Source organism: Microplitis mediator, chromosome 5 (assembly GCF_029852145.1).
Source record: "Microplitis mediator isolate UGA2020A chromosome 5, iyMicMedi2.1, whole genome shotgun sequence".
NCBI lineage: Eukaryota > Metazoa > Arthropoda > Insecta > Hymenoptera > Braconidae > Microplitis > Microplitis mediator.
The window spans coordinates 1,396,754-1,413,632 of NC_079973.1; the positions used below are offsets into that span (position 1 = coordinate 1,396,754).

The window sequence follows — 16,879 nt, forward strand, 5'->3', positions numbered from 1 at the left end:
AAGAGCTAATTAAAGTTGTGGTGATAAAAAATAATATTTCAAAAATTTGGTTATTTTAATAATTAAAATAAATGTTGAATTTATTTATAAATTAATTAGTTCTTTTAGTAACCGCACATTAAAATAACCTTTTTTCTGTTTAGCCAAAAAATAATTCACAGCAAAGTACCCTCGGGTTGACGGTGAAAAAAAATAAGCATGAACATGCTTTTGTTGTGCCGTACAAATGCACCGTGTGTGAAAAATAAAACAAAAGTATGAAGGAAAAAGTACAAGTAAAAAGGAGGGTAAATTACCTAGGGGGCTAGAAAAAAAAGAAAAAATGTATGAGTGAGTGGTAGTCCATAGTCACACCTCTGGCCCGAGGGTTGACGCCCTAGCCGTGTTGCGTCATATATATATTCTGCATCAAGTGTGGTGCTCGAAGAAGCCGTGTTTCCGCACAAAGACCCACGGCCGTCAGTAACGAGCCGGAAAATCAAGCTTATGCTTTTGGATCTGCTAGATGAGTCTCATCGTGTTCCTCCTCACTAATGTACTCCAAAAGCTCACTTCATATTGCTCTCACATGTCCATACATATATATATATGTGTATATAATTCACCTACTTGTGCACTTTTACTCCTACTAACCCAGCAGTTGGTTCTCTTACCGCAACAGTCAACCAACTAGCCTCTGGGCGGCTTCCAAAACCTAATTTTCGTCTCACTCCCTTTTGACCGAAATTAGGTCCTCAGTTAAAATTTTTAAAATGTATTTATTTATCAGTATTTGAATTAAAATGAAACTTTTTTTTATCAGGGGAGTCGGGGCACGCCGGCCACCCTAAGCCCATGCAGGAGCTGCCAGAGTTGAACGACGGGCCCCTACTTGGCCCATCACTGGGGAATCTAGCTTTGGCACACCTATATTGGCCCATGCTTGGCTCAACATTGGGTACTCAGTCCTGGCCATTACAATAATTACCCAGGCTTGGCCCGAGATTATCATTCCAGACTTTTACCAAAACTGGGCCAAGACTGGCTTACAAGCCTGGCCCAAGGTTCTACAAAGTTGGGCTAAGCCTGAGCCTGGATACTTTCCTCTCTGGGAGTATTTATTTATTTTTTTTGGCTGTTGAGCATCAGGTACAAGTTTTTTCGGATCTATTTCGAACAAATCCATAAAAAAAATTTTGAGAGGGTTCATCATACCCCAGTTTCCTCTATTTATATTTAGAAGTATATGTATGTGTATCTGTATTTTTTTTAATTAATCTAGCTGTCAAAACAATCAGCTCAAGTCATTTCTATTTTTAATTTCATAAAAAAATAACAATATTAATTTAATTTAACCGCAAGCCATACAGAATATGATATACGTATACATTGGACGTAATAAAACCGGTGGTTTTCTCGTCCATCTCACCCTCCCTCCGCCCCCGGCCGCTGGCGGTGTATAGTCACTAGTCCTCACTCTATAAACTCTTTGTTTCGCGTACAAAGGAAAACGGGGATTTTAAATCTCGATGTAAAATAAACGACGGAGGGATGATTACTACCACGTGTGCTCGGATATGTGCATGGATGTAGGGACGTATTTATACTCTTTGGTGGATATATAAAATGGTAGCAAAAACGACACCAGCAGGTGCACGACCACCATCACTACCACGAGCTCACGCAACCAACGCGATTTATGAATAAATAAATTCCGGCGTTTACGCGAATTGAAATTTAACTGAAAATCGCTTTTTTTATCTGATAAGATCCGAGTATTCAATTCTAGGCGATTCCATTCGACGTTTTTTGGTTTCATTCATTTTTTTTTATTTAATTGTTTAGTTTTTTAGGTGAAATTTCCAGGGACGGATGCACGGATTGTCTTTATTTTGAAATTTTATAAATCGATTTAGAAAATTTTTGGAAAAACTCAAAATTTTTGTCAATTGAAAGTTCTCATCAAATTTTCAAATGAATAATTCGATCAAATTTTGAATTATTGGAGAAATATCAATTTGGAAAATGACCAAATTTCGGTGTACGAATGTTTGAATACTCAAAATCTCAGGATCTTATCAATTGATTTGAAAAATTTTGGCAGCGATTCCAAAATCTTGTCAATTTTAAAGACTCACCTAATTTTGAAACCAATTTACTGTCTTAAAATGAATCAGTGAATATTTACTGCACGATTAGTCCCAAATATATCACTAATTGAATCAGTGATATACTTGGAACTGATTCGCAGTGAATATTCACTGATTTGCGAGTCTTTTCACTGATTCATTTTAAGAGAGTACCGAATTATTCCACAAATAAACGGTCAAAAATAAAAAAATCTTGATTTTTTTCCGGGTATACAAAAAATAATTGAATATCCAGCTCGCTGATTGCCCCAATTATTGAAACACCGAAGAATATTTAGAATAACTGACAGAAATTTTAAATAATAAATGCGAGGAAATTCCGATTCTCAATTCTCCTTCTATTCAGCCTCTTAATCAATGGAGCGTATTAATTATCGCCATTACTGAATTCATATATCGCGATAGTTAAGTTGATATATAGATATAAATAATTGAAGAAAAAATAGTATGCGGTCATTGACATTCAGGCATTTGATTTCCCAGACGTAAACTCGATCAACGAAAATATACATTCGCTATTCGAGAAATAATTGCGGGATATAACGAGTTATTGGTTTTTTTCCGTAGACAGGCGTTGGCATACATGCACACTTACACACGGACACGCCCGAAAACAAAATAAAATAAAATGAAACGATACAAAACACAACAATACAAAAAAAGCTGTTTGTATCAGTACATTCGGTAACGATAGAAAATGTTCGACAGGTCAATTCGTTTGCCCGCAAAAAAATCTATAAACAATAAACAGTGAAATATATTTTTAACAATCACGGCCGAAATATATTTTCCTCTATGAAATGAAATACATTTTTTAAATATATATGTATATATCTTAGTAGTGCGGAGTGACGTCATTTTTACTTTCGGCCAGATCGCGAGAAGTTGACAGACAATCGACGTCAAAAATGATTTGGTCAATTCGACATTGATTTCGGTTCTAAAAAAAATTTATGAAAAATTTCTCCTACTTCTTCTTGGATGCGAAATTACGATAAATAATTTTTCGGTCAACTTTCTAATCATTTTTGTATAAAATAATTTTCTATGCAGGATTAAAGTTCTCCTACAATAAAAAAAGAATCGGCAAATTACTGGGTCGTGAATGGCTGCCAATTTTGAAGCATTGGCCGAAGATCGGCTAACTATCGGATAATAACGGTATGCCAAGCATGGCAGTCGCAAGCATTGGCCAATCGTGACAGTCAATCATCAGCCAAAGCTTGGTATCAAGCATCAGCCAAAGCTTAATTTATCTCAATTATTTAATAACAACTATACTAAATAAAAATGATGAATTTGCATTACTACGAGTTGATATGAACCTCTGACATGGTGAATAAAATTGAAATGTAAGATTTGTTCTTTAATCAAATTGGAAATAATCATTTACATAAGTTGAGAAAATAAATAACGGACACAGAATCAGCTGATATAAAGCAAGTAGCGCTTGCGCAAAGAGCACTCGATCAAACCGTTGGCCAAAAAGACGGCTGCCAATGATTCGCCATGCACGGGCCAGTATAGGTGGCCATTTATTGGCCAATCATTGCAAACCAGGCATCGGCCGATCTATGGAAAAATTTCGAAGCTCGGTGACTTTGTATGAGTTAGCGCGGGAGCCGCAATTAATTCAAAAAATAACCGTTGGTCAATTTGTTGCTGGTCAATTGTCTGACGATCGTCTAGACATTTATCAGAAAATTTCTCTACCTTACATCACTGTCATATATTTAAATATATATATTTATAGTTGATAATTAAGAGAGGTTAATTTTTGAGTTAATTGGGCGGATGATACGAAATTGCGGATTCAATTCACGTGGATTTAAACGACTACATAATTTATTAACGACGCAGATGTTACAAACAGCTGTTTAATAGTTAGCTTGCGTCGCTTTGGGTGCTTTAAACAGATTCTCTCTTTCTTGCTCTCTGTTTGTACGTTCTGGTGTAGTCTTGTGTTGGGTGCAGTATAGAACACGGGAGGAGAATACACCCCTGTGTGATATGCTGTCAGACAACCGTATGTTGTGTATAACCAACGATCCAAAGATGCATAGATTGCACCTAGATTTTCCGCCCTGCTGAACCACTGCTAACAGCCAACAGCCTACTTCACCACTTTCAGGTCAATGAACTTGTACATTAACCGATTTTTTACCTTTTTCTTATTCTCCTTCATGCACTTACTCAAACATACATTTTTACTCGATTTTCACGCTCATACTCAATTTCATTTTTTATTTTCGACATGGAAATCTAGTCTGTGAGTTAACTTTTAATTACTGCCGGTGGAATGAACTGAATTCTCGGGAGTCAGTGAAAATATTTCTTTTAGTAGAAACGTTTCTAATAATTTTTGATAAAACTTTTTTGTAAATTACGAACTTTTGTGAAGAAAATTGAATTCTGAAGCGAACTGGATATTTTTTTGATACATTTCAAGTTCGCTTCAGCAAAAACGAGACATTTTGACTCAACTGCGCCGCGTAGTTGGAAGTAACGTTCCATGTAATTTAATTTTTTTGACATTGACATGTAAATTTTTTCTTTTAAATTACAGAGAATACAAAAAATAAGAAACTTGTTTACAGAAATTTTTTTTAATGACAAAAAAAAATTTAAACGACTTTTTTTACTTTGGATCTCGATGAAAAATAATGAAGACAACTTGGCTATAAATTTTTAGAGTCTAAATTTTCTAAACACAACCGGAAGTCCTCAGCTTCTTTCGTTAACGGAAATTAATCGACTGGTGAAATTTGCGGGAAAATTTAAATTTGAATGGAAATCTCAAAAAGCCAGAACTTTTGAGTTTTGAATAATAGATAAAAAAAATTTGTAAACACTTACAATTACGCACTTGTGTACTATGTAATTAAGTCCCTTACCTGAAACATAAAAAAAAATAGCTCAGTATTTAAAATGTAAAAAAGAAGTAATTAATATTTCTTATAAAGTATTTAAGAATAAAAAAACGTTATCATAAATGTTAAAGTTTAAGATGACAAAGTGTAGACAAACCGGCATTATCATCAAGATATATACATTCTGATAAAATAACCAAAGAGAAAAAAACCCCGAAGTAAAAATAAAAACGAGCTCGGTAATCGCGATGACAATCATAGTCACGATAAACTTTTCCCGTACCCTCAGCGAGAAAGTTGCTACAAAAAGTAAAAATACATAAATAAAATAAAATACAAAAAATATATATATATACAAAAATGTAATAAACGACAAGGGTCTTAAAGAAGCGGTTGCCGTAATTTCTTGGCCAGACCGCGATAACGATAAGCGCGGAATGACAATAGTTCATTAGATTTTTTTTTTTTTTCGTAAATTATTTCACGAATTAATAATTCAAAATTCCGAATTTGTATGGTAATTTCAGTGAATTATTCCCAGGTGCTGTATATTTATAAATATATACATATATTTATAAATGGATATCAGTGAATGTCGATTGTCTGGACGTTATTTTGATCGTGATAACGTGTCGAGCAGTGGACACATTGGTTGATTGAAATAATAATCAAAATGTAAATGTTGTGAACGACCGAATGGATGGAATAGACTGGGGAGAGGGGGGAGGGGGGTGGGGTGAAAAAGAAGGGATGAGGGAAGTATTTGGATTGAAATATTTTATCATTATAAAATTTGCATGTCCAGGAGAAAATGAGAGAAAGATTTTGACATTTATATGTATATATATATATGAATAGAGATATTTGGTCATGATGCGACTAGTATTTATGTTGTGTGCATATCCTATAGGATATTCTACTCTGTATGCATCGGGAATAGGTTATCGTTGTGCAGGTTTATGGAAACAAAAAGTCAAAATGATGCATTCAATGTTTAAACAACGGTAGATTAATGCAATTAATGCACGGCAGCTGCTAGTTATCATTAATTAACGTTTTGTGTCCCTCTGAAAGTAGACAATTGATTGTATTTCTGTTATTTGTTTATATGGATAAATATGTACACACATGTGTGCGTTTAATTTGAATTTATCAATCATTTCGTAATTTATTTGTCTAGCTCCGCTTTATTGCACTTTATAATTACTTTTTTAGTCATTAGTTTTCCTTTCATTTTATTGAGGCGAGTAATTTTTGAAATGTTAATTTTGTCATGATTTTTTTAAAAATTTCAAATTAAAATTATTAAAATTCTATTGTCAAAAGAAAAATATTATGAACAAAGTGAGTTAGAAAATAACGAGACGAAAGTTCATTAAAAAAATAAATTAACGAACATAAATTAAAATCCATGAACTTTGTTTTTAATTTTTTTTAATGAACTACTTAAATAATTTAACCTGACAAATAATTAATCACCACTCTAAATTCAAACAAACTAATTATATTATAAATTTTATAAATTCACAATACGCTGCTTCAAAAAAAAAAAAAAAGGTAAAATGAAAGACTTGATTATTTATTGTCTCATTAACTTATTAACTTGTAACTTATTCCCATAGAAAGCGATACCATTAAGTCAATTTCGTTATAAAGGGCAGCCATTAATTATTTCATGAGTTAAAATTTATTATTCGCTCCTACGTTTTTTCAATCACGTAAATATCCATATACATGCGCAGACACATAATAGTAGCCATTATTTATGGATATTTACTCATATTTACCTACATATATTGACATTATTGTACACACGTTGATCGGTAATTATTTAACCCATTATACCTATGACTTATTATTCACCACTCGCTGTTTGACACGTACACACAACAACGCCAGTCTTTCAAATGCCAAGGACTCAACAAATCTCGGTCACACGCAATTATTACTCAATACTAATTAATTAAATGCCTCTAAATAATTGCAAGTTCTCAATTATAATTATTCAGCTCTGAAATATTTTATTTAATTGATTATAAATTTCGTTATTGAAAATCGCGTTGAGAAAAAATATAAAAAATAAGAGGTAATTATCGGATCTACGAAAGTAAAGCAATTGTGGACCTCAATTTTTCTGGCTCACAGAGCATAATATCTAGTTACTGTGTGATGCTCGTAGCTTCCGTCCAAATGGCCCGGGCGCGAATCCTCTTACGCTTACGATGACGAGGGATGAAATCCGAGACGAGATTCACGCTCCCACGAATGACACTCTAGCTATTTTTTAACGTCACTCCTCCTTTATTTTTTATAAATTTTTAAAACTTTACTTGTCTGAATTTCACAACACTGACATCTACACACTGAATTTTTAAACATAATCCTCTTTAATAAAGTACCAAATTTCTTAGACTTAAAATTTTACGGAAGTTCTCAAATCAAAATGCTTACTTTCCAAACGTACGGATATCGAAAAATTTGGATAGACTATTGTTACAAAGTAAATAATAGGGTAAATTTCGTGGTTTTGTTGCCATTACACTTCGCGTCATAGTCAGAATGTTGGGGTTGAGTAAACATTTGGAACTAGTCTTCAAATATCCCTAAAATCTAATGATCTAACCTGAGTAAACCACTTCCGAAATGCGTCCAATGTTGATCCCTTTCCAATCGTCATTAGCATTTCCACAAATATTCTCATTTATACTAGAAACTGTACCCACTAAAGCGTCTTTCGGTCTCCCGTAGAAGTTCCAGTCCGGCAGCGAGACGTAACAGACCCCCGTCGCGGAGCGGAAAGCGGCCAAAATTAGCAAAGAGTTATGCGATGGCCATAAATATCGATGGAACAAATGAATCAAGAGGTTTATCAGCATATTCCAGTAGAGCATTGAATACAGACGTTTATCAATTGAACGTTGATGATTACTGGGCAGGAGCCCATTGAACCCAATAACTAAACATACATGAGTCAATTCATTGGAGCGAGACGTCGACGGATTCTGTTGGCATTAGGGGTGTTAGCATTAGTATTAGTATTAGTATTAGAGATATTGAACATTATTGTGCTGTATATATGTACATATATATGCTGTGATGATGTGCAAGGCGTCGATGAGCATTCGACCGGAGCATCATACCATCAGAACAGAGTAGTTACGAGAACCCATCAGTGCTAGTACAACCTATCGCGTAGCATGCTAGCCAATTTGAATGATAATCGGTTGGATGCGATTGATTTATGACGCTGAGAGATATGCTCCTCTCTACAGTACTAGAGTACCACTGTACTCTAGATTAATCTTCATTATGCGACATTATTCGTGGGTGAATTTAGCGACAGCGAACACAACCCGCCAGATAAGGGAGACATCATGTAGGGTAATTTTTAGGAATAATTTCGGGAACGGTGTCGTAATCACAGTGAAGGTGCTGATGATGGTGATAGCGATGCTGGAAAGCTTTTACTTTTAAGCAGCCGGGAAAAAGGCTTATTCGTTAGACGTGACATTAAGTGGGCTGAATAGATGCGATGATGGTCATCTGTAAAAGCAATTAGCTCTTTTAGTTGCTACTCCTTGGTGCTTATTCGCATTCTCGTTTTCTCTATGGTCTTTAGTGAGCTTTAGCTAAAAAACCTAAAATAAAATAATTTGACCACTGGAGGTACGCTCTGGTGAATGGAAGTTCACTCATGCCCGGAACACTTAATTTTTCTAACAAATTATTCTGCGGCTGAGATATTTATTTGGTTAAAAAAGCAGTCTATTGTTTTTGGGTAACGTAATTTAAAATTTTCTAACGACTCTTTAGTTTTTGTTTGATGATTTTTTAGTCCTGGTGAGAAATTGGAGAAGAATGAAATTTGCAAAAGTAAAAGGAGTAAAAAATAAATAACTGGTTCACGATAAATTGAAAATGAAATAAGAGCAATGTATATATCATTGGGTAAACGGAAACAGCCGGGAAGACAAATACTCCCTGAAAATAAGTGGAGAAAAAAGCGGAATGAAAAAGCTCGAGCCGAGTAGATGAAGGGAAGTAAAATGGAAGAGTAACTAAACCGAATTCGGCAACAAATAAATCAATGAAAAGGAACATGACAGTTGTCTGTGTGTATCTGTATATCTGTATATTTAGCCATTGAGTAGAATAGAAGAAGCGAAAATAACGCCGGGGAGTAAGGGAAGTAATATAGATAGAAGAGCTAGTAGTGTAGAAAGAAATCGAGGTCAGATGCTGCTGCTGCTGCTGCTTCTGCTTCTACTGCTTCTGGTATATAGAGTAGACCCAGAGCTGAAGTGTTTTATCAGCCAATTACGTGCACTGCGGGAAAAAAAGCACGGCAGAGAGAAAAACGGGTGTACCTCGGAAAAAGAGTAGTGAAAATGGAGTAAAAAAATGTAAACGAAATGGAAAAAAAGGGCACGTAGAAATGAGAAGGAGATAATAACAAAAAAAAAATAGACTATGAAAGAGACAAGAATGGGAGTGTAGTGTACTGGTGGGTTTTTCACCAGCCTGCACTCTTTTCGCGTTCTGTTCTGTTGAGAAGGAATAAAAAAGCCAAACGAGGCATCTGCCTCATCCGTGTCTCTCCTCTGCATCAGTGGGCTACTCCCCTTGGTGAGGGATAGGTTGAGGACTGCTGGGTAGATGAAACAGCTGTGTGGTTTTAGTATAAGGTGGATATATATACTTATGTACATATATGTGTATGGGTAACACATGACGAGCTGCCGATGAAAGGAGCGAACGTGAGTTCGCGGTTGTTTGACGGTGTCGATGTGTAAGAGCCCGAGTAGCCGAGTATAGTTTAGCACGGGTGAAGCCTCGGCTCACGATCACGAGGAGAAATGGATAGACTGGCTAAGCTCAGTTTTGAGGGAACGAGTAAGAGGCAATACAAACATTTGGGTGGATAGGATAGAGGGTTACTATGCTGCTCTTCCTTCTGGGCGTTCGAGTAGGAAAGAGAAAAGAGTGAGTGAGATGGTGGAGACTGCTCCGAGTGAACCGACGACGGCGACGACGATGAGAGTTTTAGTTTGTATGGAAAGGGGACGATAAAGGCACGGAAAAGGATCTGGCAACGTTGTCGGGTCGATAGCAGAAGAGTGGGACCTGCTATGGGTATGGCAACCTCGGGTGGCGTCTGCTTTAAACCAGTGATACTCATTCGTTTCTTCGGGTATTATGTCCCCGACGATTGTCTCGATCTTAAATTTTGCGCCTAAGATTTTTACTGGCCCCGAATTTGCATAAACTGGGGAGACGTCTCGGAGGCTTCGATTACGTCGAAAATGATGAGCCAACCAACTTTGAATTGTTGCGCAGGAAGACCTTGTAACTCTTATTCCTCTTTTTCTTCTTCTTCTTCTTCTTCTTCTTCTACTCTTCGGATTCTGGTCCTTCCATTAAATGCTTGCTCAGCGATCATGGTTTGTATTGGTCGGGCAATCGATCATGAGTTTTCGAGGTTACTGAGTCACGACACAGATGCAACTAATACTCATTTTATATGCTTCTAATTTCGATCACTAGGATAACCCATGACACTGCAGAGCCCAAGGAATTCTTTTTCTGTCTCATAAACTGGGCATTGAAAACTGCGGTGGCAGAATTTTCGGTGATAGGATAAACGGCTTTTGAGCCTGGGCTGGTTTTGATTAAAATTATTGTGCTGTCGGGTGTGTTGTAACAAGAGTAGCGCGAAAATTTTTGTCATTATTTAAACGAGATAAAAGGGGACGAGATGGTGGATGTTGATGCAGGGTTAGAGGGGACAGGAACAGGACGGGGTGCTAACTCGCTTCATTCAGAACACGCGGACTAGCGTAAATGCGTGGACGACGAGAATTAATAATTTATGAACGAAGAGACGGGCGGTATGTAGTAGATACACGATGATGCAGTGAACGAGAGAACCTGGGTGATAGATAAAGATAGATTGTTTAGCTACAGATACAGAGTGAGAGTGACCCGGTACCGGTGGATTACAAAGCCGCCTCTGGCGTATACATCCACCTATATATATATACATATATACATCTGCGGTTCGTTGTAATTACAGTTTGTAATTAATATTATACAATATCGCCCACGGTTTGGCACGCTTCATTTATTCGTGTATCATCAATGAAAATTTGCTTTCACTTTAGATTTATGAAATCCACGTACTCACTTGTGTATTATCTCACCAGCCATAATATCATGTTATCATTATTATCATTATTATCCTTATATATACATAAAAATATAAGTACGTAGTTCTGTGGAAATGCAATCAAATTAAGAACCCGCCGCAGTGGGTTTTTCAACTCTCCGGAATACTTGAGAATTCTTTCCTTTCAATTTTTTATTTATATATACTTTTTTATGGTTTTCTCTTTTCATTTAAACCAACAGCGGCTCGGAAGCATCAGGAAGGCTCCAAGTTATGAGGGAAAACTCGCTGAAGAAACCTGAGTGGAGGGTACGATCCGGCAGGCTTTTCATCACCCGATGTGCTGCTCTAGGGTATCAGTAGTTTAACCGCCATGTTTTTGTCTCGTGTCTGCGGCCAACTTTTCTTCAGCAGCCCAGTAGTCTCTTAGCAACTTTTCCCACCGCCTCGGGCAGCTTTTATACATTTTTTCTCCGTTTTTTTTTAATACCCTCTGCATTGCCATAGTATCGATTCATCCATTACGATGATGCTGATAGCGCCGATGACGATAATGATGGTTTTATATTTTATTGCAATACCAATAAGACAACTTGTTTATTGATTGGCCTTTGATACTCGGATGATTACATAGCGAGTGGTAATGACGATGCTGCTGGTGCAATAGATATGATGATAATCATACAATTGAACGCAACATCTACGCTGCGTTCGGTTCACTCGGTCTGATTGATTGCATCGCCGTCATCATCATCATCATCATGATTCTCATATCCCAGTAATGATTGTGATTATATATAAATAAAGTTTATAGGAATCAGCACATACTTAATATCAATTACGAGGATGCTACGAAGTAGAGTAAAGTGAGATGCCGTCTGAAGACTTGTAGATTGAGAAAGGAAAGGAGATGGAGCATTAACAGGACCTCCAGCAGAAGGAGTATAAACCTACGCAAAGTTATTCATGGAAGGCTGATTTCAAGATCGGAATTATATTGGGATTCGAGCAACGCTTCTTGCAAGAGCCACTCCCGAGCAGTAGAGTCGAGGAGGAGAAGAGCCTAGGCACTCTTCTCTTCAACTCGATCTCTGGATCCTCCTTGAGGAACCACCCGAGGTTCCTTCGAGATTCCTTCATTAAATCTGAGCCAATGGTAGTTGTAGGATTCACGAGCAGTAGTAAGTGGTAGTAGACGCGAAACGAGATAGATAAGGACCGAGAAACGGAATTATTGAGAAGAATGAATAAAGACAAAGAATGTCATGGACCGAGACGTTCAATTCCCTTCTCCCCTTTCTCAAACAGTCTTTATATATTTCTTTTTTTTTTGCTCCTTTGTTTTTTCTTATCCTTCGCTGGGTTTGTGTTTTCATTTTACTTTTTTTTTCGAACCCTACCATTCTCTCTCAGTTACTATGTCTTTAGGCTGCTTAATTCCACATCGCTCCCGCAGGAACAAGAAAAACCCACGATGTTATATTTAATACGATAGACTATCTTTCATCTTTCATCTCTCGTCTCCCGTCTCTCGTGGGAGGGAAAGGATCTCGGGGAATTTACCGCAGGTATTTTTACAATGATAAAATTGTCGAGATCAATCGATGCCCAAGCATCTGAAATATTCATCCCAGTTTATTCTTCCCTCACATTCATATCCTGTTTATTAACCAACGGTCAGTTTATTCAGTTAAACTTTAATTTTATCATGTACATTAACAATAATAACGACAACAGTAAAGCACAAACAGATATTTTGTTTCTACCCAACGTCCACCTGAACCGCATCAGCATATTTTCATAGGCAGTATCCGCAAATATTTGTAACACATTCTCTTTGTGTTCACAGGTAATACGAACAATCGGTTGCAATTCGAGCCAGAGCTCCGCAGTACAAAGATCGCTTTTGGTAGCGTATTGTGTTTATGTGATCCGTCGTAAGCGTGTTTGTGTGTGCGGGTTCTCTGTGTCAGATGAAAATGGAGAATATTGTACTGGTCCATGTATCTCGATCCAATCCAAAATAACATCCGATTTCCGACGAACCGATTGCCCAAGTTTATAAAATAACAAAATCGCACACAAAGGAGCAGGCGACAACTTACGAAGGAGACCGAGAAGATTGAGATATGCATAATTGATGTGTCTTTGCCTGACATTGTGAGAACAAGTTTGTCATTCTGTCTACACCGGCAATAAAATGTTTTGGCGTCATGACAGGCGTAATCTAATTTGTGTCAAAATAAACAAACTTTGGCCGCGTTTACTTTTATAAATTTTACGAATTCAAAAGTTATTTATTATTTATACATAATTTTTAGTTAACCTGTACTCTACTTGTTAACAAACTAAATAATAGTACGTACCATAAAGAGATTCATTTTTAGAGTCGGCTATCGCATTGAGCTAAATGTGAAACGTTCTTTTGGAAGGCTACCAAAGTTCTGCAAAACTTTTTCAATCCAAGTTTTATTTGATCAAGTCGCTCAGCGCGAAATCAATTCGACAAGTTTATTGACTATTTCAACAGGGATTGTTTGGAATTAATAATGAATTAACGATCAAGATCGGATTTAAATAAAATGTAATTATAATAAAAAAAAAAAAGATGCTCTGTCGAATTAGCTGAGGCAACTATGCAAAAAAGTGAGAGGCGTAATTCCACATTTTTTCGCATACATCATACCTGCGATGGAGATCTATCGATTCGTCGAAGGTCAACAACAGGAGAAAGAGACTACAGTTGGCCCTGAGCGTTGATCGAGCCTGTATTGTGTATAAATACCTTCGTATTGGTGTACACTTGTATGAATATGAGTGAGTTTGGTCTGCGTTTTAGTCTGAGACGGTGAGAATAAAAAGGTAAGGACGAGAAGGGACGTTGAAAAAGGTGGTATAATGCCGGTTCCACGTGAAAGAAATAATGATAATAAAAAAAGAGGAAAAAAAAACAACATAAAGAAACAACGATGATGAAAAACGTACGAAAGAATCGTCAGGGACAGAAACGGAAAGAACGGTTCGTTGGCTAAGGAACAGAAAAAGACAAATAGTTTTTGTTAAAGGAAAAAAAAAACGTGTACAGTAAGGCAGAAAGTGAAAGAGTGAGAAAGATTCGCCTGGAGGAACATGATTCGAGCCTTCACCCAGCTGCCCAACCGATCAGAAACGACCTTCTCGCAATTCTATGTCCTTCTTCAGCTCTCCCACTGGCTGATAGTATTGCTCGCTACTTCAGCATCGCAATAACAACAGTGTGATCCTCTTGAACGATTGTTGCGACGACCAAATGAAAGGACAAGACACATACATGCTTACACACTACTCAAGTGTCCAAGTCTTTCGCTTTGCTTGGACCGTTTATTTGTGTACAATCGTAAAACACATTAACCCAGGCGCTATTCAACGCAACACACACTCACACACACGAGCTCGAGTGATCGTGGCATTGTACTCGAAAGGATCGTTTGTCGGATATCGACAACTCCGTGGTAATCGTCGTGTGCGTGACTACATCTCGTGTCGATACCATCACCGGGCTGCTCGTTGTCGATTGTCGACAACGCCGTAGCAGCGAATCCATCCAAGTTGTAATTCAAGGTCAATTGTGCTCGTGTTGGATCTCATGCCACCCACTTATATGTATATACTTACTTGGCTACTTACTGAAATACAGACGTAGGGATACTGCTGCTGATCGAGTTATTGCTCAAAGCGATCGACAATTACGATTATAAGGAGATTAAGTGTATACTTATTCACACGGTAATTTGTTCTATTTTTACACTATTATGAATGGACGTCTGGTAACTAGACAGCTGTTAACTTGATACAGATATACGGTTTCAATGAAGGCAAACAAAAAGAGTGTATCAGGCAGAAAAGGTAAAAAAAAAAAAAATATATAAAAACGACAAGAAAAAGGGAAAGCAATCTGTCATAGTGTTATATCGCGGCTCTAAAGAATGTGACACAGATATTAGCCTCCTTGAAAGTGAATGACTGAATAGTAGTGAGTACACAGCTCAGTAAGACAATAACAATAAGTAAGTAGTTCCTCTCACCTCGTTTCCATTCCACGGAGTAGAGCTTGCGGGCGTCCCTCGAGGCCACGGGCTGCGAAGGATGATCTCGCCCGTAGAACAAGATTTCGGTTGTCGTAGCTGTCAAAGGTGTCACGGGGATCCGAACGATAACGACGTGCTGGCAGTTGACGTCTTCGGTTTTGGTGAAACTGTCGTGGGTGATAGTTCTGGGGGATTTGACTGAATGGCTGATGATGCGGTGATTGATGTTGACTTTGGTGACTTTGTGACTGCTGGGGATGATGCTGGTGCTGCTCGAGCTGGTAATGATGGATCGGGACTTGGACCTGATGAACCGGTCCAGGCGCTCTCCACCATAAAACATAGGGCAGCGATCCGGCGCTACCGCTCGGTTTCAATGATACCGTCGGCAGCAGACGATACCCCGGGTTGTTTAATTGGAGTCCAAGATGATGATGGTGAATGACAGGTCGTGACTCTTCCGCGAAGAGGGTGCAGTCACGCCAAAAGTGGCTGCAGGGTAACATGTCACGGCGACATTTCTGTCAGCCCACCAACCGCACACTGACCAGGCTTTTCTTGTCCGGTTTATGTTCGTGGCTTTCGTCAAACCCTAACCCAGTTAGTCTGCTGACAGCCGATAGTATCAACAGTGACAACCGCCAGTCGTATGTCAAACCCTTATTGGGGATGACCGTCTTTATCGAATCAAGACAAGGAAAACAAAATAATTGCGATGACAATAAAAACAACGTAACAATGACAACAAACACACGTTTTATAAGCACTGATGATCTTCGTCTGTCACTTTGTTATGATGATTGAAAAGTCCTTGAGCCACATGTACTTACGATTGATTTCCCGTGGGGACAACTACTATCACTACTACTATTCTACAGCTGGTATTACTAGTCCAGCTACATATATAAAGCACACGAAAGAAGTCGGAGTTACGACGTAACACGAGCGAGCGGACACTTGCTACTGGACGGTTGCGCGGGAACTACCCTTAATTGTCGTCGGGACTATGATCAGAACTGAAGGCTCTCTCGGGAGCGTGCTAACTCCCGAGTACACAGAGTGTCTGTAGATATATAACAATAAACGTCAATGCCACACTAAGCTTATCAAAGTCTTTAAACGAAGCCTTATTGTCACACTTTTCTGGGTACGTCTGTTGGTCATCACCCGAGGATTTAAATGCGTGTAAAGTAGCAATGATAATGTCATTAACTTTGAATGGTAGATAAAAAAGGCGGCGCGAAATAAAATTTCAAATAAGAGCTTGTTAGTTAAGACTTGTATAGGAAAATCGTGTTATAAACAAGAAGCACACGGAGCCTTATAGGCTAAGAAGCACGCCAAGTGATGACACATACAAGGCGCGGCTCCACCACGGCACGGCACGACTTGCCTTGCTTTGGCTTGGCTTGCTTGACGTTTTGCTCGTGTTCCTTGCAAACGTTCAGGGGATGCCGACGCCTCCTCCCTCAAAACTCACTACTCGCTCTCCTCTACAGCGGGCACGCCACACCACCGTCGACCGGCTTACGTCGACTTCCACCCCCGTCGAGTAGCTAACGGCGAACGAACGTCGAGCACAACCCCGACAATACGACGCGCCACAAATTTCAAACACCGCGACTGCGCTGTTTTATTTAACAGGCA

The 16,879-nt window shown here is 38.1% G+C and overlaps 1 protein-coding gene across 2 annotated transcripts in view; it reads right to left on the reverse strand.

Moving 5' to 3' along the window:
• The window catches only part of LOC130668179 (protein gustavus), a 91,076-nt gene extending 74,545 nt beyond the window's left edge, over nucleotides 1-16,531 (reverse strand). The window contains exon 1 of one of the 2 annotated variants that reach the window (XM_057470341.1): nucleotides 15,230-16,531. In XM_057470341.1, the coding sequence (XP_057326324.1) occupies nucleotides 15,230-15,738 (509 nt within the window). In that variant the 5' untranslated portion in view covers nucleotides 15,739-16,531. The remainder of the gene's footprint in view (nucleotides 1-15,229) is intronic. The other variant, XM_057470343.1, reaches the window with a different exon arrangement.
• Between the last annotated feature and the right edge of the window lie 348 nt (nucleotides 16,532-16,879).